Genomic DNA, 27,151 nt, shown 5'->3' with positions numbered 1-27,151 from the left:
CCGTGCACATCTCGCTCAACCATACATAGCAGCCCTTCTGTAGGAAACTCATTTTCCCCTAAAGTAGAGAGTTTTCTGTGTCCTTCATAGTCGATGGCCATTTATAGATGCTTCTGCTTGCCCGAGCATTATAATCAAGGTCATGTGAATTAAAAATTAGTGATACTTAGTCTTCATTCCCCCCGTATTTGTATTATTATTCCCTGGAATAGACTGATTTTGTTGTGTTTTTTGTTTGTGTTTTGTTTTTTTTGTTGTTGTTGTTTTAATGTTCTAAAGTCATCGAGCTGACGTGCGAGGTATTACCCTCAGGAAGTGGGTTGTAGAAAAGGAGAGTCCTCAGTGAAAAACATCAGAACCATCACACCAAAGAGACGCTGAACACGGTCACGTTTATTTCAAAACATAAAGTTGAGTCCATATTAATAAATACTTTTGACACTGAATGTAGAAAACCTACTGTGCTTGCTAAAGAACCGGAGGAAAGGTGACCTTCTACGCCCAGGCCGTTGAGACGACAATCTGGGAGTAGGAACAGCCTCACGGACGTTATGTGCAACCGGGAGAGGGAAAGAGAGGACTTGATAGAATCAGGAAAAATCTGCACTCCTTTTCTCACGAGACCCTTAAACTCAGAAATCTGAAATTGGAAAATGCACCTTCACACACGCACCTGGGGTTTTGTTTTTTTCCTCATTTTGGGGTGAGAATCCCTGGTTGGTGGGCAGGGTCAAGGTGGAGGGCGGGTACCCAAAGTGAACCTGGGTCAGACCGCTCCGGTTGGTAATCGGTTCACGAGGCCCTGAAGAGGCCAAGCAGGCTGGTGCCCAAAGCTCAGAAACAACCACAGTTATCGTTGACCCAAGAATTGGAGGCGCCGCACAGCGCGGACGGCCACCTCTGCGAGTTCTGTGTAGACGTAGGTCATCTCAACGCTCCCTTCGTATAAGCCCAGTCTGGCGGCTTTCAATCCAGCCCCCGAAGCCTCTGGAACTTGGGGGGTAAACGTCAGCCAGCCAGGCCCCCAGGCCCCTCACCCCCCTAGTGACCCATCCGATGCCTTTTCCTACAAACATTCAATCGAAACAGAACCTCAAGGACTGGAGTCCCCCGTCCTAATTCCAACCGATGGTAGGGAAACGCTCTGGAAGGGGACGAGCATGGCCCCGTCTCAGACCCGCCTCGGGTGGCAGTGGGCCGTGCCTCCGGGCGCCGCAAAGACCCCCGGCTGCTCCTGGCTTCCTTGGGTCATTTTCCCAGAAGATGGGACTCTCCAGGTCATAGTTAGTGATGGAAGGCTTCCACCTAAAAGCGGCCACTGTAGCGCTCCCTTTGGGGAAGTTTTGGGTCAGAGTGAGGAAAGAAGGAAGCTCTTCGTGATAGATGATCTAACTGCAAAGAGGAGGAGAAGGTGGCAAACGAGAACAGGAGGTTTGTGCCGAGACCCCCTGAGCAGACCCCGGTCCCCACTGCGTCGCCTTCTGAAGGCCAAGATTGAGCCCACAGCAGTGACACGCTCCCACTGGGCGACTAGAGGCATTTCCACTTCCCCAGCTGGTGGCATATCAGGGCTTTGGGTTTTGAAGCTCGGGCCTGGGGAGCTTAAGCAGTGGGGCCAGGCCGCACAGCTTATTATATCTGCGTGGGGGCCACAGAGAGGCTTCAGGGAGCCGTGTGTCGGCGCGGGGGAACAGGACGCGGCGTGTGGTTAGTTACATTCAGAGCCTCTGCAGACAAAACCCTGCACAACCCTGGGGCCTTCCTCGTTGATTTGTCCCCAGAAGTGGACAGGTCCCGGACCAAGCTAATTCATCGGGTTCCTTCGGGAGAATGACGATGAGCTGCAGAAATAGTCTCACTTCCCAGTCCGGGAGGCCACCTGGATGGCTTTGATCCACTCGGTGCGCTCCTTGGGGGTGGCCGCTTGCAAGAAGTAGTGAACTTCATCAGCCGTGATGATCTCAAAGAGGTTCTCTTCTTCACTCTTCCTGACTGGTGAAAAAAGATAGTGAATTACGGCGCAGGTGCCCCAGAAAGGCCGCCCAGCCCTCCCTCCTTTGGCGAGGGATGCAATCTTAATGTTTTCAGTGTTCTGAGAGAATGAAGTGTGTGGTTTGCAGATTCACCATCCCTGTGTGATCATATATAGTCATTGTATAAGTATGTAGTATTTATACAGATAGGTACAGAGTATGCTTGTGTGCTTGTGTGAGTGTGAGTGTGCTTAAGAAAGGAGTAAAATAAAAAAAATTAAAAATTTTAAAAAATTTTAAAAAAAGAAATGAGTAAAATACTCAAGGACAAACATTTCCTTTTATCCTTTACAAGCAAACTAGATTTCTCACTTTTGCACATCAGCCATCTCTAATGAGTACCTCACATGGTGCCTACTGAGTACTTTCCCTCTGCTCATAATATAAACCAAGAGCTGACTCAAATATCTTAAAATTAAAAACAAAAACAAAAACAAAACAAAAAACGTAGACCCACTCCCAGGACCGCCGGGACAGCCTTGTTTTTATCACGGTCTAAGTTAGAGTCTCTGCTGAAACATCAAAAAATAGCGAACTGGCCAAGAGTGTGATTAAAACATCCACATCAAATAAGAAATCATAATTGTATCAGGAGAGGACGGTGAGCATACCCAAGGGTAGTGAAAATCTAGCTTTTGCAGCTGTAGTGTTTTCCCCATCAGCCTCTGTAGCACCATAGACCCAAAATGATGCAGTAAACCCAGGGCCGGGATGTCTAAACCACCTGCCCCCGGTGAAGTCCGCCTGCACCGGCACCATTATTCCGCACACCACACCATAGACTTGCGACCTGTCGGGTGACCCCTCATTCCAGAGGAGGAGCTAAGGCCCAGATGCGTTAAGTGATTCACCCAAGATCTTGCCACTAATCAACCGCAGGCAGGTGCCCCTTCCCCTCACTACTGCACAGACCCTGCTTGCTGTGGGAGATCCCTGGTCTGCACGCGTCCAGGGTCCTCCCTAAGGGATTGATTGATTGATTGAGGATTGCTGTTGGCTCCGGACGGCCAGGGGTGGGAAGGAAGCCTCGGCAGACACACGTCTCTCAAACAAAACTTCATTCTTACCATCTGGGTTGCTCTCCACGGAAGTCACGACACAGCCTCTCAAGTGAATTGCTCCCAGAGGTTCTTCTCCCTGGAGAAGAGATGAGCCCCTCGTTAGGTTTCCAGTGTACGAATCCACCTCATCCTGTGGGCACGGAAGCCGCCCAGACCCTCCCAGCACAGATTAGGGCATCAAAATGGGTAAGAACAGAAGGAGGCCGAAGAAAGCCCCTTCCAGATCCCCGACCCCCCACTTCACTCGGGGAGGCTGGATGAAGAGACACAAGCCAATCCAAGTTCCATTTCTGGAGGAAGGTGAAGGGCAGGTGGAGAGACCACATCGCCATGTTGCATGATCGAGCTGTTGCATGTTTCCAGAATTCTTTGGCCCCATGCACCTGACACAGCGGCCTAACCCTCGCAGGAGGGAATCAAGGAGCTCTGCCCTGCGATCGGAGGCTGACACCCACCCCCGATGGAGCTGTCTTTACACCTTAGACTTGGCCTCTTTTATTAAGGAAAAGGCCCTCTTCTGAGTTGCCAACTGCCCAAATGGCTGTGACTCACTCAATACTCTCATCCAAACCGGCCCAGAGGAGGAATCATCACTTTTTTGCCCATGAAAACATGACTTGGACTGGTTGAGTTCCTCTGAAAATATCGGATTGGGACAAACAAAGCAAAAATTATGTTGAGTTGACCAAAATAAATGACAATACGGTGATATTTTCTTTTTTTTTTTTTTTTTTTTTTTTTTTTTTTTTTTTTTTTTTCAATACGGTGATATTTTCTTTCAGCCCTGAGCTTATGCTGGTCTCAAAGCATAAGGCCTCACACCTTCCCAGTGAGAGGGGAGAGGAGAAGGTAGAGGAGGGTCGGAGAAGAAGACATGGGAGGGTTAAAAAAAAATGGGGAGAGAAACAAGCAGAAAGGAGAACAGGAAGCACAGCTAGCAGACGCAGTGGAGGCTTTGAGCGCAACGGGTTTGTTGCCCACAGGCCCTCACCCCCGCGGCGGGGTCGTAGTAGTGCAGGTAGGCAGGGTCTTCTCTCAGAATAAACTTCCTCACTTTCCAGTTTTTCCTCCTGTGCCCCTGTGTTCAGGATCAATAGAAGAAAAGGAATGATGAGTTCCTGGAATCGCTCTGTAATAAGTCTTAGTGCACTTGAAACAAACAAAAAACAGGTAAAATATTAACCCCACCACCAGAACCAGGCCCCAACCCAGGTCTTTGCCAGGGAGATAGCACTAGGACCAGTGAACAATTCGGGTGTTGGGATATTATGGATTAGTTGTTTCTTTTTGTTTTTAAAGACTTTTTTTTTTTAATTTTTTATTTATTTATGATAGTCACAGAGAGAGAGAGAGAGAGAGGCAGAGACATAGGCAGAGGGAGAAGCAGGCTCCATGCACCGGGAGCCCGATGTGGGATTCGATCCCGGGTCTCCAGGATCGCGCCCTGGGCCAAAGGCAGGCGCCAAACCGCTGCACCACCCAAGGATCCCAAAGACTTTATTTATGAGAAAGAGAGAGAGCACACCTGGGAGGAGGAACAGAGGGAGAGGGACAAGGAGACTCCACACTGAGCCCAGAGCCTGCAGCAGGGCTCGATCCCAGGACCCCAAGATCACGATCTGATGGAAACCAAGAACCAGTTGCTTAGCCAACTGAGCTCCTCATGTGCCTCCTGGATTAGTTGCTGCTAAGATTGTCTTCCCGCTTCAGTATTATATGTGATGGTGCTGTGCCAAGGTACGGACATCCAAGGGGTGATGCAGAGGTTAGGACATAGCCCTCCTCTTCAAAGAGTTTATAACCCATGTAGACGAATAAATTAGCAAATGTCCAACTGCAGTAATTGGTACGGATAATGGATTTCAAGGGAATTAAATGTGGGATATGTAATTGTGGGTTTGGGGGGTCAAAGAGACTCATTAAGATCTGGACTTACCCCCAGAGGACCCACGGGAGTCGGATGGGTGAGAAGGAGGTGGGACGACCTGACAACAAAGACGCAGCAGTGGGAACCTGCCAGGTGTATGCAGACTCTGGTGACTGAGACCGGGACGGCTAGCACATGGGGGTGCCGGGGAACGGCAGAGGCAAATTCGGGAAAGGGAAAGAGACTCTAAGGCACAAGGTGAGGGCTGTTGCTGATAGCTTCTGAGTCAGAGGCGGGAAGTCACATTTTAGGAAGATTAACGTGGCGGCCTCACGCAGGGCCGGCCAGCGGGCCAGGGGAAAGCTAAGCCAGGGGAAAGCGGAGAAGGTAAACAGAAGGTCATCGGGAAGCGATCGCGAGCATCCACGTAGAATCACTAGGGACTAGCATCGGGCGGCGGCAGCGGAAATGGGAAGAAATCCGCACCGGGACAGACGTGATGAAGGCGAGGAGGCCCTGGGCCTCCGAAACAGGACGACGGCGTTCAGACCGTGAGTTCGGTCAGTGGGGTTCGTGTCTGGTTTACCTTTGTTCCCCCGGCGCCCAGCCCTGGGCCTGGCACGGGGACTCTCACCCCAGAAGCTGCTTCATGTTTGTGCGTAATTGCCTTGAATTACCCAGTTTCTCAAGATTTTTAAAATGTCACGGAAAACCTGATTTCCCATGGAAAGTTCAAACGACTTAAATATCTCCAGGAGCTATATAATAGGTGTATATATATGTATTAGACTAGAAGATGTATAGTTTCCATCTTGCCAATATGCCGCGTATTGTTCGTTCATTCTCAAGCCCCACGTGTTGGCAGGCACGTATACAAATCTTCCAATACTTTCCACGTGCTCATATAGGGAAAAGTGAAGCATTTGTGGTTTTAGCAAACAATGCGTCCTTCATAACACCAGGTCAGAGGAGTTTAAAGGGAGCTGCCACGAATGGGCCTTGGTTATTTGGCCAAGCACTCGGTCAAGGAGCTCCCCTCCAAAGAGGCTTTTACTTGCTTGAAGGATGGAGCCAGGAAGCTACAGAGTCCTATGGGAGGACACAGGCTATTTCTCTGCATACATCATATCCAAAAATACTTCTGCAAAGCATCGACTTCTAAAATCCCTTTACTGAATTCTTGCCCTTTGCCTTGGCTAATGTTGCCCGTGAGACGAGATTACTAAAGTTTCTGCCTGACGCCATTTCCTCCTGTGGACCTGTGGACACACACTTCAGGGTCTCTCATGCCACCACTGGGGGAATGACAAGTTCTTATGAATCGTGGAAGAGGGAGGTAACAGGAGGATGTGAAATCAGCCAACCCTGGCCGACTGCCGATCGCCGTCAAGCCCTCCCTGACATCGACGATGGGACGCATGGAGAAGTTTAATGTTAGTAAGTGGGGATCGGGTCGTCTTTCATTTAATGAGTATTTCTGGGAGGGGTTAAGGCATGTGTGAATGAATGCCTGGGGTTTCGGAGAATTGTTGTGGATCTTCCAGCTACTTATATTTAATTTAATTTGCTCTACAGGGACACCCGGGTGGCTCCGTGGTTGAGCGTCTGCCTTCGGGACCCTCCCGGGGTCCTGGGATCGAGTCCCACATCGGGCTCCCTGCAGCGAGCCTGCTTCTCCCTCTGCCTGGGTCTCTGCCTCCCTTTCTGTGTCTCTCATGAATAAATACATAAAATATCTTTCAAAATTTTCTCTACAAAGGTTCATTATCTATTACAGACCAAGGATGCTGAACTACGCAACAGATAGGAGAAAAACACATAATGCATTGTCCTTCCTCATCAGAAAACCTACATATGGTTGACAAATGAGATATTTTATTCATTCTTTCATAAAAAAATGAATTAAAGGGATTACGTTGAACATAAATCACTATCATTCATCCTCAAACTTGCCACATCCCCCGAGTAGAATTATTTCCTCTGGGACGGGGGAAGTAGGAAGAATGGGGGGAGGACTGACCTCCAGTTGGACACAGCCACTTCCCACCTGTGAGGTGTGGGACTCAGGTGTCCTTTTTCATCATGAGCCTCCTACACACGTTAACCCTGGCCAACTCCCAGGAGCAGACACAGAGCGGTTTCGCTTCATGATACTCGAAGAATTTTTTTTAATCCCCTCAGGTGAGTCTGATAGGAACCAGGTTATAAACTCCCGAGCTAAGAGGATGGAAACGTTAAAGGAGGCAGGCCGTCAACCAAAATAGAAGAGGTTTCTGTTCCCTGTCCCTCCCCACTCCCCGAAATTAGGGGAAATGATATTGTAAAAGAGCAAAATTTCCGAATGCACATAGATTTCTGTTTTCTGTTAAAAGGTGGCTAAGAGGGATGACTCTTTAAATAAAGAAAAAGGCCAGCTTTTAAGAAAAAGGCCAGCTCTGTGGTTCTCAGCCTTGGCCCCACACATCAGAATCATTTGCAGAGCTCTGAAATCCGGAGACTCCGACCTAATTGGCCTGGGGTGAATTTTTAACAGATCCCTGGAGGATTCAAATGTGTGCCAAGTGGGCTAGCTGCGGCTAAATTGTAGTTATCAAAGGTCAGGTAGAGGAAGGCGAAGAAGAGCCCAGAAGCAAGCCTACTTCCCGTCCCCACTGTCTTCCACACACACTCAGATAACCATGTCTCGACCACCCGGGGTATGGCCTGGGGTGCTTCGCCCAGACCTGACATCCGTCCAGCCCAGACTTCGTCTACCCGCGTTCAGCCTTCACGGTCAGTCTCCTCAGGGCTCCCTCGACTCTAGACTAAGCCTCGTCCCATCAACCAACCCAAGGAAGTCGCAGTTGACAGCAAGATAGAGTTACAGGCGGAATCGGGAAAATAGGGAAATCACAGAATTCCTTCCCAAGCTCCTCTTGTCTTAACATCCACCTTCTGGGGCAGCCCGGGTGGCGCAGCGGTTTAGCACCGCCTTCGGCCCAGGGCGTGACCCTGGGGTCCCGGGATCGAGTCCCACGTCGGGCTCCCGGCACGGAGCCTGCCTCTCCCTCTGCCTGGGTCTCTGCCTCTCCCTCTATCTCTATCTCTCATGAATAAATAAATAAGAATCTTTAAAAAATAAAAAGTCCACCTTGTGGCACCTATAATCAAAGAGCCGGGAACACGGCAACGTTGGGCAGGCCCGGAGGTTGCTGGCGACGGGCGAACTCGGCGCACAGGCCCTGGCCAGAGCCTTCCGTATCGGAGGCGGCCCGGTCCTCCCTTTCCCTCTAACCTGGTGGGCGGTCACCGCGGCACCGACGTCGTTAGGGTCCCCTGCACGTTCTTTTGCAAGCCCTCGCTCTAGTTGTCTCAGGGCCCTGAACTCTCAAAACCTGCTGTGAAGGGGAGTCTTCCAACGGGCGCCCCGCTTCCCTTGAGGAACTCCAAGTCCGTGTCTACACCTCATGCCGACCCCATCCCGGGTTCCTGTTTTTAAGAGTGAGCCCAAGCCCGCGGCTTCTCCCCTGCGGCCCGCGAGCTGCCCGCAGACGGCTCTCCCCAGCACAGCCCCAGGGCCCGCCTTTCTCTGGCACCAGGTGCGGGATCAGCTTTCACTGTGGCCAGCCCCGACTTCTCCTCAGCCCCCGCCCTCGCATCCCCCTGCCCCGGCCCCCCGGCCTTGGCAGCTGCCGCCCCCCGGGCTCGCCCAGCCGGCCGCGGCCTCCCCCGACGGCAGCCGAGCCCGCAGACCCGCGGCGTCCCTGCTCCCGGGACAGTGGGGCTCCGGAGCTGGCCCGCCCGGCTCCCGCCGTCCCCCCACAATCCAGATCATGACCCCCCGCTGCCGGGGGCACGCTGGCTTCTCCTTGTTTCCGGGCCACTCTGCCCCACGACGGGTAGGCGAGGACAAGCACTTGGCCCATCGGTTCCTTCTCCGGTGGTGAGAAGGGCACCACTTTCTGGAAACCTCTCTTTGCCCCGCGAAGTGGCTACCGAAGAGCTGCCCCGTTGGGAGGCGCGCCTGGGCCCGGCCTGCTCCCCGCCTCCCGCCTAGGCCGCGCTGGCTCCCGCTCCGCCCGCTCCGTCTAGGGGCCGGGGACTTGGCCGAACAAAACCAAAGCCGTTGGGAACGGAGGAGTTAGGAGGCCTGGTGAGGGCGAGAAGACGGGGCGGGGAAGCACGCACCTGCTTCAGCAGACAGCCCTGCTTGATGATGACCCCTCGGAACTCTTCCTTCAGAATCACGTCGTCATCGCTGGAATTCTCCTCACAGAAGAACCCGCTGTCCGGCTGTTGGGACACCAAGCGCTCAGTGTGGTCACCAGCCTCGGCAGGTGGCTACTTGCCAGGTCTCCTCTCTGCCTGCCCCCTCCAGCGACTGCAGTAGGCTCCTTTGCTCCTTCCTACCCCAACCTAAACTTTAAAGGTTGTCCTTGGCGGGACACCCGGGCGCTCAGCGGTTGAGCATCTGCCTTCGGAGCAGGTCATGACCCTGGGGTCCCAGGCTCGAGTCCCACGTCGGGCTCCCCGCATGGGGCCTGCTTCTCCCTCTGCCTCTGCCTCTCTCTCTCTCTCTCTCTCTCTCTCTCTCGAGTACATAAATAAAATCTTTAAAAAATAAAAAAATAAAAAAAATAAAGGTTGTTCTTGGCCTGCTCATTTCCCCTCCCCCGTGTCTTGTCTCTGGCTGCTTGTCCTCGCTTCTAGATGCTTCCTCATCTCCACCCAAGTGTGACCTTGGCAATACCTAGCCTTTCCTTTTCTCGGGCTCCCCAAGCTATGTTCCAAGTCCAGCTCGGCACAGTTCTTCCTTGTTCAAAGCCTTCCTCCTCTGGGCGCCTCATGGCCAAGTCCTTAGAAGCGGAGTTGGCTAATTTACAAGACACTGCGTGACACAATCTCCATTATGATCTTTACTGTTTAGCCCCTTCGACTTTGAGGAGACCAAGAGCATGACGTGTCCATCCAGCCTCCTGTTCTGAGGTCAAGAGGGAACTGGGACCTGCTCAGCTATACGCAGGTAATGAATCATGCAGAGGAAGAAGCGTTGCTCGGGTGGGTATTTTTAGAATCCCACATTTAAATGGCTATAAACAACCAGATCAAAGGTCTGGAAAACAAAACAAAACAAAACAAAAACTGGCAGTGGAACTTGCCCCAAGTGAAATGAAACTCGCTTGGGGATATTCACTTCATTTTTGTAAGAAAGTGGTTCTCTTAAGTAGTTTCCTAACTTTTGCGCTCTGACCCCGAGTTGAAACAAAACTGCCAAAATCCCCCTAGAAATCCGCAGTGGCTGGCTTTCTTATATGGCCCAAGATTAGGTCCGTATTGTGCAACGAATCCTTTCCCAATCCGTGGTACGCATATACGGAAGATAAGACGAATGGGGGCGGGGGGGGAGAAGATGATTGGGCGAGGGGACGTGGAGAAACACATTTTGTGTCAAGAGTCGTCAAAATACAACTGGCACATCATGAATTTACAAATCTCCCTCTAGAAAGGAAGCTCCCTCAGGGCCATAATTTTTGCCCAATTATTCTTTTTTTCACTGCTGTTGTCTCCTTTGTCTAGGAGCGTGCCTGGAATGTACTAGGGCCTAATAGGGTTGTTTTTCTTTAAATGAATTATTGCTTGGAATAAGAATAAAGTTTTAAACGTTCACTTAAAAACAACGTGCAACGAGACAACATTTTTCTTCAAAGTGACTCACTGGATACAGCAGGCATTGCAGAGGAGGCCAAGTCGGGGCTGGGTCCTTTCTTTTGCACATGTGGGTGTGAATTCAAATCAACCCACAATGTGCGCGGGGCAGCCCCCAAGACAGGAAGAGTAAGCGGGTAGCATTTCTCACTTACAAAGTAGTAGAAGGCATCAGGGTTGTCCAGGAAAGGGTGTTCAGCCATCCCATCCGCTGCATTCTTGGACAATTCCCCAGCGGGCTGCAGGTACCCTTCACCGAGCAGCGAGGACGCAATCATGAGGCCTTCCTGGCGATTCCGAACAGACTTATTGGACACCAGCCAGTCGATGACACAGTTTCCTGGATGGGACCAGCAGAAGGAAGGTTAACGTGCTACCGAAGTACCAGAGAACAAGCCACCGACAGTTACCCCTCAAGAGCTCCAGAGTACCCTCGTGTCTGACTTGTCTCGTCTTCCCCGTGATTCCAAGAAGGAAAAGTGAAATCAGTGGGATAGACTCTTGGAAACAAAAGGTATCTTGTAAAGAGCTTTTACGAGCATCTACATGCTCCTTAAGGAGCAACACATGCATCAAAGAAACAGGTTTTACTGACTCACTCATTGACTCTGTTAATGAGCAGACACTAAAAAAATAAAAAATAAATAAATGATTTAAAAAATAATAAAAAATAAATAAATGAGCAGACACTTATTGAGCATCCACTAGGTGCTAAGTGCTGAGATGGCTACTGGGGATGCTCCCTCGGGGAATCTAAAAGGAAGAGATGGGCTGTACTTAAGGATTGGGACAAGCGTTCTGCTGCAGATCGGTGTGGTGCCCTAGAGCTACAGGGTCAAATCTGCAGGAAGGTGGGGTGAAAGGGGTGATAGGGTGGGGGGCGCTGGTGGGCACTGGTGGGAAAAGATTCAGGGAGGAAGTAGCACAGCGCTCAAGCTTAAAATATGAGTATATGTTTGCCAGGTACACGCAACGAGGGCTGAGGGGAACCTGCACAGGCCGAAGGAGCAGCACATGGGAACCGAGGCACACAGGCGTGAAGCAGCCCCTTTGGGGGGTGGAGGTCAGAGCTTGTAAGAAGAAGGCTAAACGACAGAGAGAGAGAGGGAGAGAGAGAGGAAGGCACGAGGTGAGTCCGGGAGCTTTGACGGCATGAAGACTCATTGCAAATCTTGATCACATCATTTGCAGGCCTAGCAGTGACCCTGAGAAGTCATCTAATCCAACGGCTGCCTCAAGAGAGGATTGCCAAGAGGAGACAAGGAAACTACCCAGAAGAGGGAACTGACCCGTCAGTTGTGTTCTCAGCAGGCTACAATAAAGCTTTGTATTAAAAATGGCATGTTCTGTAGAAGGATAAACTCGTAGAAGTTTTCGTAGAAGGATAAACTCATTAACACTGCATTTCTGCTCCTAGGCCTCAGAGTGAGCCTCTAGAAGAGTCAGGGCGGTAATGACAGACCTCATTGGAGAATGAGAAAATTAGGGCCCAGTGAGTTTAAGTGACGTTAGGCCTGAGCTACACAGAGATGGCCCGTCACCCAAGTGTTCAAGCCCTAGAGCCCAGGTGTGTTCAGTCAGGTGTGCTGAAGCTTGGAAAGACCAGTTCAGGCTCCCCGTCATCCGACGTTCAAGGTCCTCCGTCACTTGTCAGCGGTACGAGAGTCCCTGTCTCTGCCTTAGTCTCGTTTCCCCACCAAGACCACGAGGCTCCCACATGACACCTTGACCCCACCTGGATTCTAGGACCCACCCTGAGCCTCAGTGGACAGGACTTGAGAAGTTCCAGCCCTGTACTCTGGGAGTCAGTAACACGCTGCACAGGGAATGAGTATGGCCTAGACCTGGTGCCCGCATCTATTTCGGAACCTCCTCCTTGTCCCCTTCCTTTGCGAGAGGATCTGCCTTAGTGACGTCACTCCTGCTGGAGTCAGGGCCCTGCTTTGCTCTCGCAGTTTCCCTTATCACTCCCACAGCTTGGAATCTCCGTCCTAAATGTCAGCCCTGACTGTCTGATGCTATTAGGCCACAACCTTACTCTCCGAGGCTGATTCCCGTTGGATACTGCCCTCCCACTGCACATCACACTCTACCTTTCTGACTTTGACCTGGACCATTTTCATGAACCATCTATTGACTGCTTAACCCCTCAGATTCTACATCTGTTGTGTCTTCTTAGAGTTTTCCTCTCTTGATCTCTTCTGTTACTGTAAGGCATGCCCAGCGTCTAACAGTCTAGCTGCAAAGTGCATGTCCCATTTGGCCCCCTGATGGACTATGAGCCTCACCAAGCTGGTCATTTTCTTTTCCCAAATGCATGTTCTGGATATCTCTGCCCCATACCTTTGTCCTCACCATACTTAATGAAATGCCACCAACTCTTTGGGTAAAAGTTAGGCACCGATTTATATTCATCCTGAGTTCTTTCTCAGGTTCTTTCTTTTCTGAACTCAGAATTGTCCATGCAGACATATGACCTCTTAATATTAACCACCCTGAGAGCTCGCACCATATAGTATCTAGTGTGTACCAGGCGCCATCCCAAACGCATTGTAGCAAGCCTATGAAGTAGATGCCCTAGGATTATCCCCTTTTTATGGACTACAAAAGTGAAGCACAGGGAGGCTAAGTCATTGATCTAAGGTTTTACAGCAAGTAAGTGGCAGAGCCAGGATTTGAACTAAGGCAATCTGGCTCCAAAGAACATGTTTTGAACCTCTGTGCCATCTACCTAAACTCAAGACACTACTTGCCTGACCCTGCACAGCCTCAAGCATCTCTCACATTTTCACTTAAATCTTTCATTGTATACCTTGATTCCTGTTTATCATCTTTTTTTTCTTATTCTCATCAGTTTTTATTTTTTATATAATAAATTTATTTTTTATTGGTGTTCAATTAGCCAACATACAGAATAACACCCAGTGCTCATCCCGTCAAGTGCCCCCCTCAGTGCCCGTCACCCATTCACCCCCACCCCCCGCCCTCCTCCCCTTCCACCACCCCTAGTTCGTTTCAACGCTGTGTCTATTTCAACATCATGCCATTTATTTAGGGAGTGGAGGTCGGGGAGAGACCCTTTGATTGATTAGCTAGAACTTCTGAACCTTTAGCTTGACCAACAGAGTTCTTTTCCACCTTTCTTTCTGTTTCCATCCTGGCGAAGTTCAATTTCTTATGTTCACCAATCTGTGTTCTATGACCCCATTTGCCCACCACGCTTCACGCCCCCTCCCACATGTGAGGCTGAGCGAGAACTCTATATTGCCTTCCCCAGGTGCCCCATTTCAGACTTGCAAGGCCTTTTACCTGTGAAGCAGTGATTAAATATCTTCTTGTCCTTCTCTAGATTGAGTTCTTTTATTCCTTTCTCGATATCTTTCATGGACAGATACAAGGCACTGTGCAGAGATGGAAACAGACAGGTGAGTGGGGAACCTTCCAGAATGGCGAATCCTCTCTGGGAGTCACCACCTTGGAGAGACTGGCCATGACCACAAGCTTCCCCCATTCTCAGGTGGCCCCTGAGCCTAGTATCTCCATTGGAACAGAAGCAAAGGGTCGGGTTCATATTTGGGTGACTCTGTGGCTTATATAGCATTGAGCAAAATATACCAGGAAAGTACTTAATATCTTACATTCTTTAAGCTCTTTGGTAATTGAACTCCTAGTACCTGAGTAGAGAGTTGCCCCTGCGAGGTGCTAAGATGAGAGGTTCTCAGGGCCAATTGTCCATACACATTCTAGATCTTTAATTGCCCTCACTCCTCACGTGTCAGTTCCTTAAGAGTCCTTCAAGAGACCATCTGTTGTTGATAATTGCCTCCAAGGAAAGGAATGTTCTGACTAAGCTTATCTTTTACTCTAAAAATTATGAGGGATGGCAAGTTCTCATTTTTTTTACTTGAAATAATAAACGAAAGATGGCCTTGCCAGAGAAATTGCCGACAGCAAAATAGAAGGCTACTTTCATGTATCCTGTGGCTGCACAGAACACAAGGATCATTCCCATTTAGCACTGACAGCTGCAGCCACAGACACGGTCACTGGACAGCCGCACCCAGCAACCCTAGCTGCACCGGGCACTGCCTCTTGGGTCATCACCAAAAAGTTTTCTTGGTGAGGGAAGGTGCTTATTCTCACCAAGCTCAAAGCACAGACTTTATTAAATCCCTGTGACGTGCTAAGACCTGTGTTGGGCTTGCAGAGGGGTTTCTTCTCTCCTCTCCCAGAAATTCTCCCCATTTTGTAAACAGAATCCTCGTTGGATGTGTTAAGCAACCCACATGGAATTCTTCCTACCAGGGCTCCTGCTTCAGGGTATGGTCAACATAAAAGCAAAACTAACAAGAAGCGAAGAGATTCTAAGGGCAAGAGGCTCGTGTGGTAGCAGATGTGGAGCATGCAGGAAGGAAAAAAACCCTGACCCCAACCACTGGTCGATGCCAAATTTACCCGTGAGCCTCTGAAAACCTTCAGGCAGCAACTATCACCTGCTAATCCAAACCAGCAAACATAAGAGACCATGAAACCAAGTTAGGGCACCAATAGCTTCTGCCCAGAAGGGATATTCACCCTGACTGGCTCTTGTTGGCTGTATAAGTGCATGACCCTGAACTTGAAACAATACCTGCTTGGACACATAGCCCCCACCTATCTAGAGATCCTGAACCTTACTTTCAAGGCTACGTTATTATGGCTACTTCATAAATGCACTTATGCGTTCTCTCTCTTTCTCTGTCTCTCTCTCTCTGCCAAGATTACCCAAAACGAGGGAATTTATACTCTATTAGCCTCTTCTCCTCATCTGCTAGAGCTTGGAGAGGCTATGATCACTCTCCTTCAGACTCATGGAAACACCTCAGTATACCAAGCGCCAGTATCAACTTGGAAGAGTGGATACAGCCTTCCAAGGTGACCGAAGCAAGCCTTGTAGCAGGATCTGTTGTGAGCTTTCCATAATGGGGAGCCAGGGGCGGGGGGATGAGGAAGGGGGGAGTAAAGCAAACACAGAAAATCACCCTAAGTCAACGGTTTCTGGCAGTCGAATGGACCTCCTGGTGGATTTCCTTGCGAACTTTTGACCTCCTTCAATGCATTTAATGGCCTTCTTGGTGTCCCGAACCCAGGAATCTCTCTCCTCCAGGAAGGCTGCTTGGAAGAAGTGGTCCTGCTGTTTGGTCGTAGTGATCTTAAACACAAACTAAAAATCAAAGCACATCCCATTAGAAATGATTCCTTTCGAAGAGCTGAGGTCCCTTATGAAGCAACCCCATTCTGGAAGTGAAGTGCTTGGCCAACAGAAACCCAAATGCCCAGGGTGGAAAGTGAGTGGTGGTGAGAGGGACAGACCCAGGGAGCACCATTCCCATTGCAGGCTATGCGCAGGCTTAAAGGTCAGTGCATGGCAAGGTGTCCACTGTGGCTAACGATGTTGACTCACCATCCTTTTGCCAAAGTCTTGACAAGGGCTAGTCAGTGTGCTTCCTTTCAGGGGAATCATTCCTTTGGGGCTGTTGTCACTTTTCTTCTTGTAGAACTCAATTCCATCTTCTAACAGTACAACCCACATGGGTTTCCAGGTGTTGAACACACTTCCCTGTAACGACAACAAAAAGAGCTACGCAATGATGTTTTCCAAAACTGTTCAATAATGGGGCATAACGGGGATCCCTAGGTGGCGCAGCGGTTTGGCGCCTGTCTTTGGCCCGGGGCGCGATCCTGGAGACCCGGGATCGAATCCCACATCGGGCTCCCGGTGCATGGAGCCTGCTCCTCCCTCTGCCTGTGTCTCTGCCTCTCTCTCTCTCTCTCTGTGTGTGACTATCATAAATAAATAAAAAATTAAAAAAAAATAATGGGGCATAACTTGGCAAATAGCCTCGCTTTGGCCAGAGTGGACGCAAATGATGCACATTCGTATGACCATGCTGGTAAGAAAGCAGCTTCAGGGAAGAAGGGGACTGCCATTCAGATGGAAATTTAAAAAAAAAAAAAAAGCTTTTTAAGAGAAAATGTATTTACATGCACAAGCTGGCCTTCAGCTTCCCAGGGGCCATTACCAAGGGATTATGGTATGGCTCTCTATTCTCCTTGTGTGCTTCAGTCTGGCTTTCTGTGGCTCATTTTCTGCTCCCAACCCTGCCCCTGTGTCCATTCCACTTAGGGATGGCAAATAGATTCTATCTCGAGCGTCAATTGAGACTGAATAGTAGCTGATGGAAGCCATCAGCTTGGAAGCCATAAGTGGTGACACGCTAGCTGCAGTTACTTCCATCCTTTGGTCTGATCAGATTTTCTCTGGATGTGAACATCAAGAAGAAACTCAAAGAGCCACCTTGCGTATGAGCATGAATAAGTTATATGAAAATCACTTGCAAAATGCTCTAGGAGGACAGAGTGAGACTATCCATGTCAATGTGGCCTTAGGAAAATCCTTATTTAAAATGTTTTCAGTTGGGGTTAATGCCAACCGCACTCGTAGCAATAAATTAGCCATTCTGACTACATCAAGAAAGTCTCTTTCTTATCTATATTATGGGAGAACTTTGGAAAAGGAAGTGGTTCTTTGCTTCTCATCTTTTTTTTTTTTTTTCGCTTCTCATCTTTGAACCCGTGGTGTCACCTTGTCATGACTACCACAAAGTAGAATTATCATCCAGTTTCCAGCAGATCCTGCTGCTTATCTTAAAATACAAAGAGTATTTGTAAAAAAAGATCCAGTTGCCCAAAAGGAAGACTATTTATGCAACAAAGATAAATGCTGGTGGGACTATCGTTTTGCTTGTCCAAGTGTTTCCTTAGTTTTAGTCTAATTTAAAAATAATCTTAAATTAGAGCACAGTATCTCTTTTCTGCACAGGCAGGATAGCTCTCCATACTAACACTGGATTATTTCTCTTTTTAAAAAATAGGCAATGTCAAGACACATGAAATAATGTCAGTCAAATGCCTTTCTGTCTTACATCTACCTGAAAGAAATTCATATTCAGAATATAAAGAGCCCCTGCAAATTAGTAAAAATAAAATACAATCTGTTTTTTTTTTAAACGGGAAAAAACTGAAAGAGATACTGTATTAAAGAGAATATCCGAAAAGCCTTTGAAAAGGTGTTCAAAATCACTTTTCACCGGGGGAATGTAGATTAAAACCAAATGAGATACCTGTACACGCCCACAAGAGTATCTAAAATTAAAAAGATTAAGAAGAGCAAGATTTGGCAAGGATGGTAACCGGAACTCTTATACATGGCTGGCAGGAGTGCAAAATTGTCCATCCAATTTGGAAAGCTGTGGAGAATGCCCTAATTCTTAGAAGATACATGTTGAAGTATTCAGGTGTGAGGTGGCATGATGCCTGCAACCTTTCCTCAAGGATGTCAGTGTAAAAATGTGTGTGTGTGTGTGTGAGTTTATACAGAGGTAGGGAGAGAGAAAGCAAATGCATCCTTTTGTTAACAGTTGATAAATCTAGGTAATCTACTATTTTTCCTACTTCTCTGTGGGTTGAAAATTTTCATAATAATTGAAAAAAATTGATAAATAAATGAACAACGCATGACACTATTATACATTAAAATTCAAGATATATAAAAAAATAAAATAAAATAAAATTCAGGATATACTTTTAGGGAAATATGGGAGGTCTATTTAATTTTTAAAAAAGAAAAAAACTGAAAATATTCAAAGATACATTCACAGAGGTAGGAGTAAGAAGTTGGGCTAGATGACTGCAAATGCCTTTCAAGTTCAAAATCCTATATCCTACCTCAGGCCTACCAAAGGTTAATAACGGCTGTAGTCCCTCAGGGCTTTTGACCTTGGAACTGGGGTACACTGGGAGAGGTCAGCCAACACTGCATTCCTTCTGTGGACAATTAAAATACAGCTACTCCGGAGCCAACTGTTCGACATGAGTTCATTTGAGTTTCCTAATTCAAGTGCAGCCTGAGGGACCCTGTCAACTCACTCAGAGGAGAATGTGTCCCCTGTGATTCGGGCTCATTACGCACAGCCAGGAGGCCGAAGTTCTATAAAACAAAAGAAATCTGACCATTTATAAAGTGGAAACTTTCTTCCAGGCTTGGCTGTGGTTAATTAGGTTGGGGTGATGCACTTGGTATGTGCTCTCTCCTCGTGGCTATTACCGCAGCTTCTCACTGGAGTTAGCTGTCAGCACCTCTCTCAGCCACCCCTTTATTCACCCCTTCTGTCCCCAAGCCTCTTGATGCTCATCAAATAGCACACGTGGAAGTGTGATCAAGGAGCATCCGAGGATATGCTATATGTTGGCAAATTGAACTCCAATTAAAAAAAAAAAAAAAGGAGCATCCAAGCCAGAAAGGCATTTAGGATCACCTGCCGACACTCTCATCCTACAGGTGAGAATGTTGAGGCCCATTTAAGTGACTGGGCCTAGACCACCTGCCCAGTTGATGTGGACTGCGACTAGAATCCAGGCTCCTGGTTCTCGATTTTATGCTCTTTCCATTTTCCCTCAGATGCCATCATCATTTCTGTTCTTACATAACTAAGTAATTCTGGATTCTAAATCAAAATTTTTAGACCACTTAGCTAGCCATATATACAAGCTCAAATATATATATACATATATATGTGAATATATCATAAATGTATAATATATAATGTACATTACATAATCATAAACATAGGGACTTATTTATAATTGAGTAAGAGCAATCATATAAATAATCATAAGATATATCTAAATCATATTATATCATTTTATAGAAACATAATAGATATGTTTTATGATTTCATACATATAGAGAGCATTTTTGTGTTTTTTCCCATTATAGGCCAAAATCTAAACAATTTCAAGTCATGACAGGCAGGTGTTAGATGCTGAGTCAGATTTAGTATCTCAGGTCAAACAACTGCTCATCATCACGGAACTGCTATAGTTTAGTGCACAAGAGTCTGAGAACGCCTGACACCAAAGGGAGAAATCTTAAAGGACAAGATATTTGGCCATATAAAAAATTACACCTCTACACATTAAAAAAAAAAATCCTGCAACAACTGGAAAACACGTATAAACATGTGGATTTTATAACCTATTCTCATATAACTAAAGGTTAATATTTTCAATATTTTTTTGAACTCTTTAAAATCAATAAGAAATATACAAACACTCCTAACTTCTTAAATGGGCAAATGACATACACAGGCAATTCTCAGAAGAAAAGCCTGGATTGAATAAACATAAAAAATGCACTGCTTCAACAGCGCTTGAAGAAATGCAAATTAAAATGAAATAAGATCCGATCTTTTTATTTAATGCGATTTTTAGAAAGATATATAAAAATGTACTAGTGATGAGTTTGGGGAAATAGCGTTTGAAAAAAAGGAGCTCTGTGAGTCAGCAGTTTGATGTGGGCTGTCAAAAAAACTCAATCATTGTAGGACTATATAAATAGAGGCATAGAATCCGAAGTGATGAAAGTGATATTGTAACTTTAGATGGAGGACTTCCAGTAGGTGACCATGGATCTGGATCTGAATAGCCCAGGATCAAATCCCAGCTCTGCTACAGTCTAGCAATGTGACCTTGAACAAGTTTTTAAACCTCATTTTCCACATCTGGCTAATGGGAATAATGCTACGACCTATTTCTTAGCGTTATTGGGAGGTGACGTGAACTACTCCATGGAACTTGCTTAGGGCAACAGCTAAAAGAACACAGTAAGCATCCAATGAATACTCCCTATTCCCTGTAATTCTGTGCCTCTAAGTGCACCTGGAAAATGACCTCATGTTCAGGAAACCTCAAAGCTGCAGATAAGCAGGGCCAAGCAGAGCAGATGAGGACTGTCTTCAAAGGTGTGAAACATTAATATAGACTGCTTGGAAGCTCAACAGGTGGAGGTCTCTGAAAAAAATAAAAAGTTTGCTGCATAACTTAAGGGAGAAATTTAAATTAGTGAGTTCCCCGTCGCAAGAGGTATTCCAGCGTGCTTGTTAGTGAATTAGTTAAATAAGTGTAAGCCACAGTTCAACAAAATTCTTAAATACTCAGTATTCCTTTCAATCCCCAGATTCTTTGTTTTTTTTTTTTTAAGATTTTATTTATTTATTCATGAGAGACAGGGAGAGAGAGGCAGAGACACAGAAAGAGGGAGAAGCAGGCTCTCTGCACGGAGCCCGATGCAGGGCTCGATCCCAGGACCCCGGGGTCACGGCCTGAGCTGAAGGCGGATGCTCCACCGCGGGGCTGCCCCGGTGCCCGAGGCAGGCTCTGCTTACACTGTTCCCACCCTGAGGTGGGGGGGACCTTGATGGACAGCTCCAGGTCAGAGTGACCACTGCACCGACTGAGGCACGCCTGCTTGTGTAGCTTCACTGAAAGAAGCCACGACTCCCTGCTACGGGGCAGGGGAATTTGAATGTGGTGTCGAGCCCCTCCCAGACGCCTCCCACGGAGTGCAGACACCCCCTTTCACTTCCTTCCCCTTTCCCTGACTTCTCCTTTCGTACATTGATGTTGACGCTTAGCTGGAATTGAAAGGAAATTACATTACGGGGAAAACTCGGTAACTGACTTCGGTGGAACTGTGAGGAGGCCTCACCTAACCTCCCCGACTCGGGGGACGTGTCAGTTTCAGTAGATGGTGCATTGAATTAAGCCCTTATTGCTGCTACATCATAGATTGTATCACCCAGTTTTCCGAACCGATCCATGAAATCGCTCGCGTGACATCCCGGATAAATGGTCATTTTGGCACCTACGTAAGTTCTTCGAAGGCAAGGACACTAATCTATTCAGTAGGATATTTTCTACATGAGTAAACAAGTTGGACAATTTCTCAATAAAAACAGAGGAGGTGAGCAATAGAGAAATGGCACCAACCAAATGCTCAACAGAGTGATTTCCGGAGTCACCAGGGCTTTACATTCGAATTTCAACTTCGCCTCCTCCAGGCCGTGTGGCCTTAGTCAAGTCATTTAATTTTTCGAAACATTTGTCTCCTCCCCTGTAAATGAAAGTAATACGGCACCTACTTGCCATTGCTGCGAAGGTTAACTGAGATACTGTACTTGATGGGCTTAGCACAGTGGCTAACTGGCAGGAGGGGCTCAAAGAACAGTGACCATGTAGACAGATACGATCCCACGGTGTGTAGACAGCGGGGTGAAGTCATTCGGACCCAGGCTTGTCCCGGGCACCATCCACCATGGCAACAGCACTCCGGAGAAGAAAATCACTGCCAAACGAGCCCCGGGTACCACTAGCACCAGGTAGGCCTGGCCCTCCACGACCCCAAGGCCACTGCTGAGTTACAGAGCAGCTCCGCCACTTAACAGCCGGGTGCTGTTGGGCCAAGCCTTTTGCCTCCCTTGTACCTCAGTTTCCTCTTCTGAAAAGTAAGGATAATAGTTGGGCCCACTCTGGGTTGAGTTGCTATGAGCATTAAATGCTCTGGTGCGAGCAATGCTCCCATCTCTCTTTGCTGCAGGGTAAGGACCAGCTGGTAGCTGTTATGAGGGTGACGAATCGACAAATGCAAATTGCTGGGGACCCCTGATGGTGGTGTGTCCGGAAGGAAAGGTAGCTGGACAAAGGGTTCCTAGGCTGGGCCTCCTGGCTCTCGGGATGCCCTGCGCCCGAGGCTCTCTTCCTCCCTCCGCAGCCTTCTGCGGCCCTTTGCTTTCCTGCCCCAGCACCTCCCACCCTTCTCCTTCCCGCCGCCCCGACTCCTGCGCCTTGGCCCAGCCTCGCACAGCACCCCAATCCCGAAGCTGCTCTTGGGATCCGCCCTGCTGAACGCAGCGCCTGCTGCTTGGTTGTCGATCTGCCAACATCACTTTGCTCCCTTGACCTCTAGGAATAGGTTGGTTTGGGACATGAGTCGGTAGAGTCCAGCTTATTCATTGCATGGAAACTGCTCCTCTGTCCTTTTTTTTTTTTTTTTTTTTAAGCTACGAACGATTACAAATACATCCAGATCAGCAGGGTGCTCTCAAGGACGTCCAAAAAATGTCTAGGTTTATTGGTTGGAATTAATCCCCAAGCCGAGAGAAAGGGAGGTTGAGGTCACTAAACCCAATCTGGCCCACGGTACAATTTGTCCAGGCCTCACTTGAGTTCTGGTAAATTCATCTAATCTCCCTTTCGCTGGCTTGGGTAGGCCTGCAAATGGAAATAAGGATACCATCACAGAGGGTGATTAGGATTGAACGAGGTCATGTTCGCACAGTGGCTAAGCCGCTGCTGTCTGGTCAGCTCTAGGTGCTCTTTTTTTTCCCCCTTAAAGTCAAAAGTGACAAGATCCTGAGGCAAGGAGGTCTAGGTCTTACTAAGAATGACAAAATTGCAAGGGGATAAAATCATGTATTTTTCCTCCTTCTCGAACTCTCATTTTATTTAAAGACCTAAGGCAGGGGGCAAAGGAGGAAACTGGAATTGTAAAATGTGAGCGGTCACCCTGCACAGAAGAAAAAAAAAAAGGAACATCTCATAGTCAGTCCATTGACTGTCGATCCCAAGATTTCTGACTTAACGACATCCTTGCACCAGCTTTTCTAATATTGTATTTTGCCACTCAAAACATCTTATCTCCAATAAAGTTATTTCACAAACCAAGACATAGGGAAAGGGATGTCCCTTATTACTACCCAGGTACCTTAAGCTGAATAAGAGAAAAAAATAAATGAAGGGAGATTCATATACTATTGCTTGTCATGCTCTAACATCAAAAACCACAGTGAAGGCATCCAACCGCCTTGCCAGAGCAATATTTCTATGGTCTTTTCTTCACTATTACCTTGGCAACCAACCCAGAACCAGTGCATGTCCCTCTTAGCAACTAGAAAAGGACCTTCATCTACTGAAGCGCATATCAAGACGAATATAAATAATCATGGTCACATACGTAGCACCTACTATGCACTAGGTTCCTGACAGCTATAGTTTTTAATCTGTATGTATGAGGTAACCGAAGGAAACTGAACGTCCAAAAACATTCCTGGGAAATTCTGGCTCCAGGTGCAGTCCTATAGCCAAGGAAGGGAATACTTCTGAGACAAGCATGCCTTCAAAATGATAATTAGAGAATCTTAGCACAATACAACAAAGACTGTTCTAAAAGGTCTCAGAGAAAAAAGCAAAAACTACGGAAGATGTAAATTATAGATAGGAAAATGAGGCAGATGGAACGTGTGAAAATGTCAATATGAAATTCCACTAATGCTTTTACCTGGGTACATTTTCTAAATTGGCTTTAATAGGCCATAATCTGAGAGAAGTACTCTCGCTGATCAAAAACTATTAATGTAAATAAATCTGTAAGCCTGGCAAACCGAACTCTTTCACCCCCACCTTCTAGTGGGGCGGCCTCACTTAGTAGAGATTTAGTCTTCTATATTTTTTTGTAATTTATGGAGGGTTTTTTTGTTTTTTTGTTTTTTTTTAATTTATGGAGTTTAAAATGTGAACATACAAACTTAAATAGCAGCAATTTTCACCGCAATATGTTTCCATTCCCTTGCTCTTCTCCAAATAGTAGGTCAAGCAACCAGGGAAGAAACACAACTTTGATTATTACTCAACAGTCACAGGGAATGGTCGGCGCCTACTGCAAAAAACAAAAAAAAAACAAAAAAAAAAAAAACAAAAAAAAAACCATGCACACCTCTGCACGTGTATATGTGTGTCTTTTCCAAAGGAGTTTTCACAATAGCTAGAGATGACTGTGAGCTAAAGAGCACACCATCCCGGGCTCCTCTCTTCTCCGGCACCACTTACGATTCTCACTTCCACAGATACATTACAAACCTTAACCCACGTTACACTGACTTCAAGAAAATCGTGGTGGAGGGGGCAGAGTTCAGCCCCATGAGTCAAAACCCGAGCCGGAAAGTGGGTTTGTCAACTGTCACAGCCACGTGACCTGGGGGCAGTCACCCAGCTTCCTGGTCTGTTTCCTCTTCTGGAAATGGGAGAATGAGGTCAGGTGATGTCATGTCCCTTCCAGCGTCAGGTCAAAATAGAATCAGGCTTAACCTGCTCACAAGTAGAGCGTTTGGGGCTAAAATGTTAAACCCACAAATGACCTAAAACAGGCACATTAGGTGCTCGCTCCGTTGAAGAGCCGAGCGTCTGAAAGACTGTAGTGAGTTCGGTCTACTTCTGACGCGCTGGGCCCACTGGGGTCATTGTGAGAACACTTGTTCACGGAGGTGTTGCCCACAGGATGCCAACCAGCCCCGCGTGTGAATTCACACAACGACATGACATGTCCCCGGCGTTAGGAGAAAAACCAGCGGTGCTAAGAAAATTCAAGTTTTTCATGCCATAGCCAGTGAGACGAAAGCATTTTTGAGTGATCTTGGGTCCCTGTCCCCTGAACTGTAGAAGTACTTCCTCCTACCTTAGCAGTACAGCAGATAAATGGACCCAGAATGCTGAATGAAGAGATTTGAGCCCAACTTAAGACAAAGGCAAGGTTTTTATGCACCCATTCTTAGGAGACGGCCCAAGAGATCAGCTACGATTGCTGTGTCTTTATACCAGCTTCTCTTTAATCCCCTTCTCTTTCCTCTCCTCCATAAATAAATAAATAAATAAATAAATAAATAAATAAATAAATAAATAAAGGAGGATGGGAATTTAAGTAACAAAGAAATAATATCTCTGAGTAATGTCTAGAGCAGAAGAGTGCGAGTCTTCAAGCACAATGTACACATGCAGCTCCTGACAGGAGTTTCCTAAATCACGGTGTAGATTTTGCTGAGGCCCCCACCTAGAAGTCTAGAATTCTCATCCCTGCAAGATGAAGCTGCGCTCGTGCCTGAGCTGGATTGTCCACCTGTCGGAACCAGGATGCTGTGGATCCGTGGATCCGGTGCTGGCCCCCCTCCCTTGCTGCACCTGCCGCGCTGCTCTCCGCGCCAGCCCAGTGGGTTCAGTAGAGAACATTCCTAAGGTGAGTGAGTAGAGAGCCCCAGGCTGCGTGCGCCCCACTGCTCCCCAACCCCATCTTCAGCGAGACCCTGGTGGGGGGCTCTTCTGCTTACCCTCTTCACCAGGTAGCCCTCTCTGATCCGTTTTGGCTCCATGGCAGGTGGACCACCAGACCGCGAGTCCGCTCTCCCCGAGCCCCGTGAGCAGCTCAGCCTCCTCTGAGAGCTGAGACAGTTGTGGGCAGCTTTTCTAGAGCGAGTTCCCTTTCACAACTTCCCATCTGCTGGCCCGATCGCATGATCACATCCTCTTCCTCTCCCTGGGGTGGAAGACCAGAATAAGGAACCGCAGGCAGAAACTACCCATTCTTTGCTAACTTGGGAGACTTATTCGGAGTGCAGTTGGGTTGGATAGTCACCCCAGGTAAATCTTTACTGCTGTAAACAAAGCCATTCACCTAAAGAGGAAACAAAAAAAGACAGTGAAAGAAGAGGAAAATGAGCAAGAAAATCCCATTTCATTTAGTTCTTACAAGAAACCCATGGGGAAGTGATGTTACTGTCTTTCTCTTAGCTATAAGGAAACTCGGGCTCAGAGAAGAAAGCAATCGTCTCAAGGTCACCAGTTGGCTAAGAGGTGGATCCGGGGGGGACCTCACCCAGTCTGCTGCCCCACATCTGACCTGAGAACTGGGCGGCACACAGAACGGTCGCCCACAGTGGACCTGTCAAAGGGAGTCCACGGGCAAACATCTTTGAGAAGTTTTATCCCTATAGTCCCAGCTTTGTGACTCCCCTTCGGATGAACAAACTAAAGCTCCTCCCAAAGTACTAGAGCAAAGACTCCTCCTGGGATGGTGTTCGAGCTTGTGCTTCCCAAACATACTCGGCCGCAGAATTCCTCTTCGAACAATTTCTGTTACCATCCGTGTTATGGGTTGAATTGTGTTCCCCTCAAAAGAAGTCCTAACCCCCAGCACCGTAGAATGTGACCTTATTTGGAAATGGATGTAATTAGTTAAGGTGCAGCAATACAGGAGTTGACGGACCCTTGACCACTATGACTAGTGTTTTCTTAGAAGAAGAGTGAGAAGTGAGACATACAGAGAGAAGACGGCCGTGGGATGGCAGGGGATGTGATACGTCGCCGAGCCAGGTTGTGCCAAGGACTGCTGACGGACACCAGACGCTGGAAGGTGCAAGCAAGGATCCTCCCCCTAGAGTAGTCACGGAGAGAGTGGTCCTACCAACACCTTGATGTTAGACCCCTGGCCTTCAGAACTGTGAGGCAATAAATTTCTGTTCTTTTAAGCCCTGTTTGTGGTACGTTTTTAGAGCAGCCCCAGGAAATTGCTACAAATCTGAAAAACTGGCATTCTACAGGAGAAACACTGAGAAGGTTCCCTGGGCCGTGTGACAATGGGCAGGTTCTTTCACCACTCCATGCCTCGGTTTTCTCATCTGCAAAATGGGGACAGTGACACCGATTCAACCGAGTCATTCTGAAGATTCTGAAGATGAAATAAGATAACACGTGTGAGTGTTTTTTTAAAAGTGTCCGGAACAAAGTAGGTGTCCGTAGAC

General features: G+C 47.6%; 1 protein-coding gene and 2 long non-coding RNA genes across 3 annotated transcripts; 2 read left to right on the top strand and 1 right to left on the bottom strand.

Moving 5' to 3' along the window:
* Positions 1–373: 373 nt before the first annotated feature.
* PLEK (pleckstrin) lies at positions 374–25,838 on the bottom strand. Its single transcript, XM_077915685.1, has 9 exons — positions 25,682–25,838; positions 16,090–16,245; positions 15,668–15,849; positions 13,956–14,047; positions 10,802–10,986; positions 9,129–9,233; positions 4,086–4,172; positions 3,101–3,170; positions 374–1,992 (listed from the first exon to the last, which is right to left on the bottom strand). Exons 1-9 carry the CDS (start codon positions 25,721–25,723, stop codon positions 1,856–1,858), a joined length of 1,056 nt encoding a protein of 351 aa, XP_077771811.1. The 5' UTR covers positions 25,724–25,838; the 3' UTR covers positions 374–1,855.
* LOC144324322 (uncharacterized) lies at positions 5,905–6,706 on the top strand. Its single transcript, XR_013389864.1, has 2 exons — positions 5,905–6,394; positions 6,537–6,706. It is a non-coding gene; the product is annotated as an uncharacterized LOC144324322 (long non-coding RNA).
* On the top strand, positions 9,774–13,994 carry LOC144324323 (uncharacterized). Its single transcript, XR_013389865.1, has 3 exons — positions 9,774–9,963; positions 10,882–11,160; positions 11,838–13,994. It is a non-coding gene; the product is annotated as an uncharacterized LOC144324323 (long non-coding RNA).
* Positions 25,839–27,151: the final 1,313 nt, after the last annotated feature.

Source organism: Canis aureus, chromosome 11 (genome assembly GCF_053574225.1).
Source record: "Canis aureus isolate CA01 chromosome 11, VMU_Caureus_v.1.0, whole genome shotgun sequence".
NCBI lineage: Eukaryota > Metazoa > Chordata > Mammalia > Carnivora > Canidae > Canis > Canis aureus.
This window is presented reverse-complemented; position numbering and strand designations above follow the sequence as displayed.

Excerpts from the sequence above, each read along its gene's own strand:
- PLEK (XM_077915685.1), bottom strand. The coding sequence starts at position 25,723 with ATGGAGCCAAAACGGATCAGAGAGGGCTACCTGGTGAAGAGG. Across the intron at positions 10,987-13,955 it reads ATTTAATCACTGCTTCACAG|GAAACTGTGTCATCGACTGG; the intron begins GTAAAAGGCCTT and ends GGTCCCATCCAG. Across the intron at positions 4,173-9,128 it reads AGGGCTGTCTGCTGAAGCAG|GGGCACAGGAGGAAAAACTG; the intron begins GTGCGTGCTTCC and ends TCCTGAACACAG.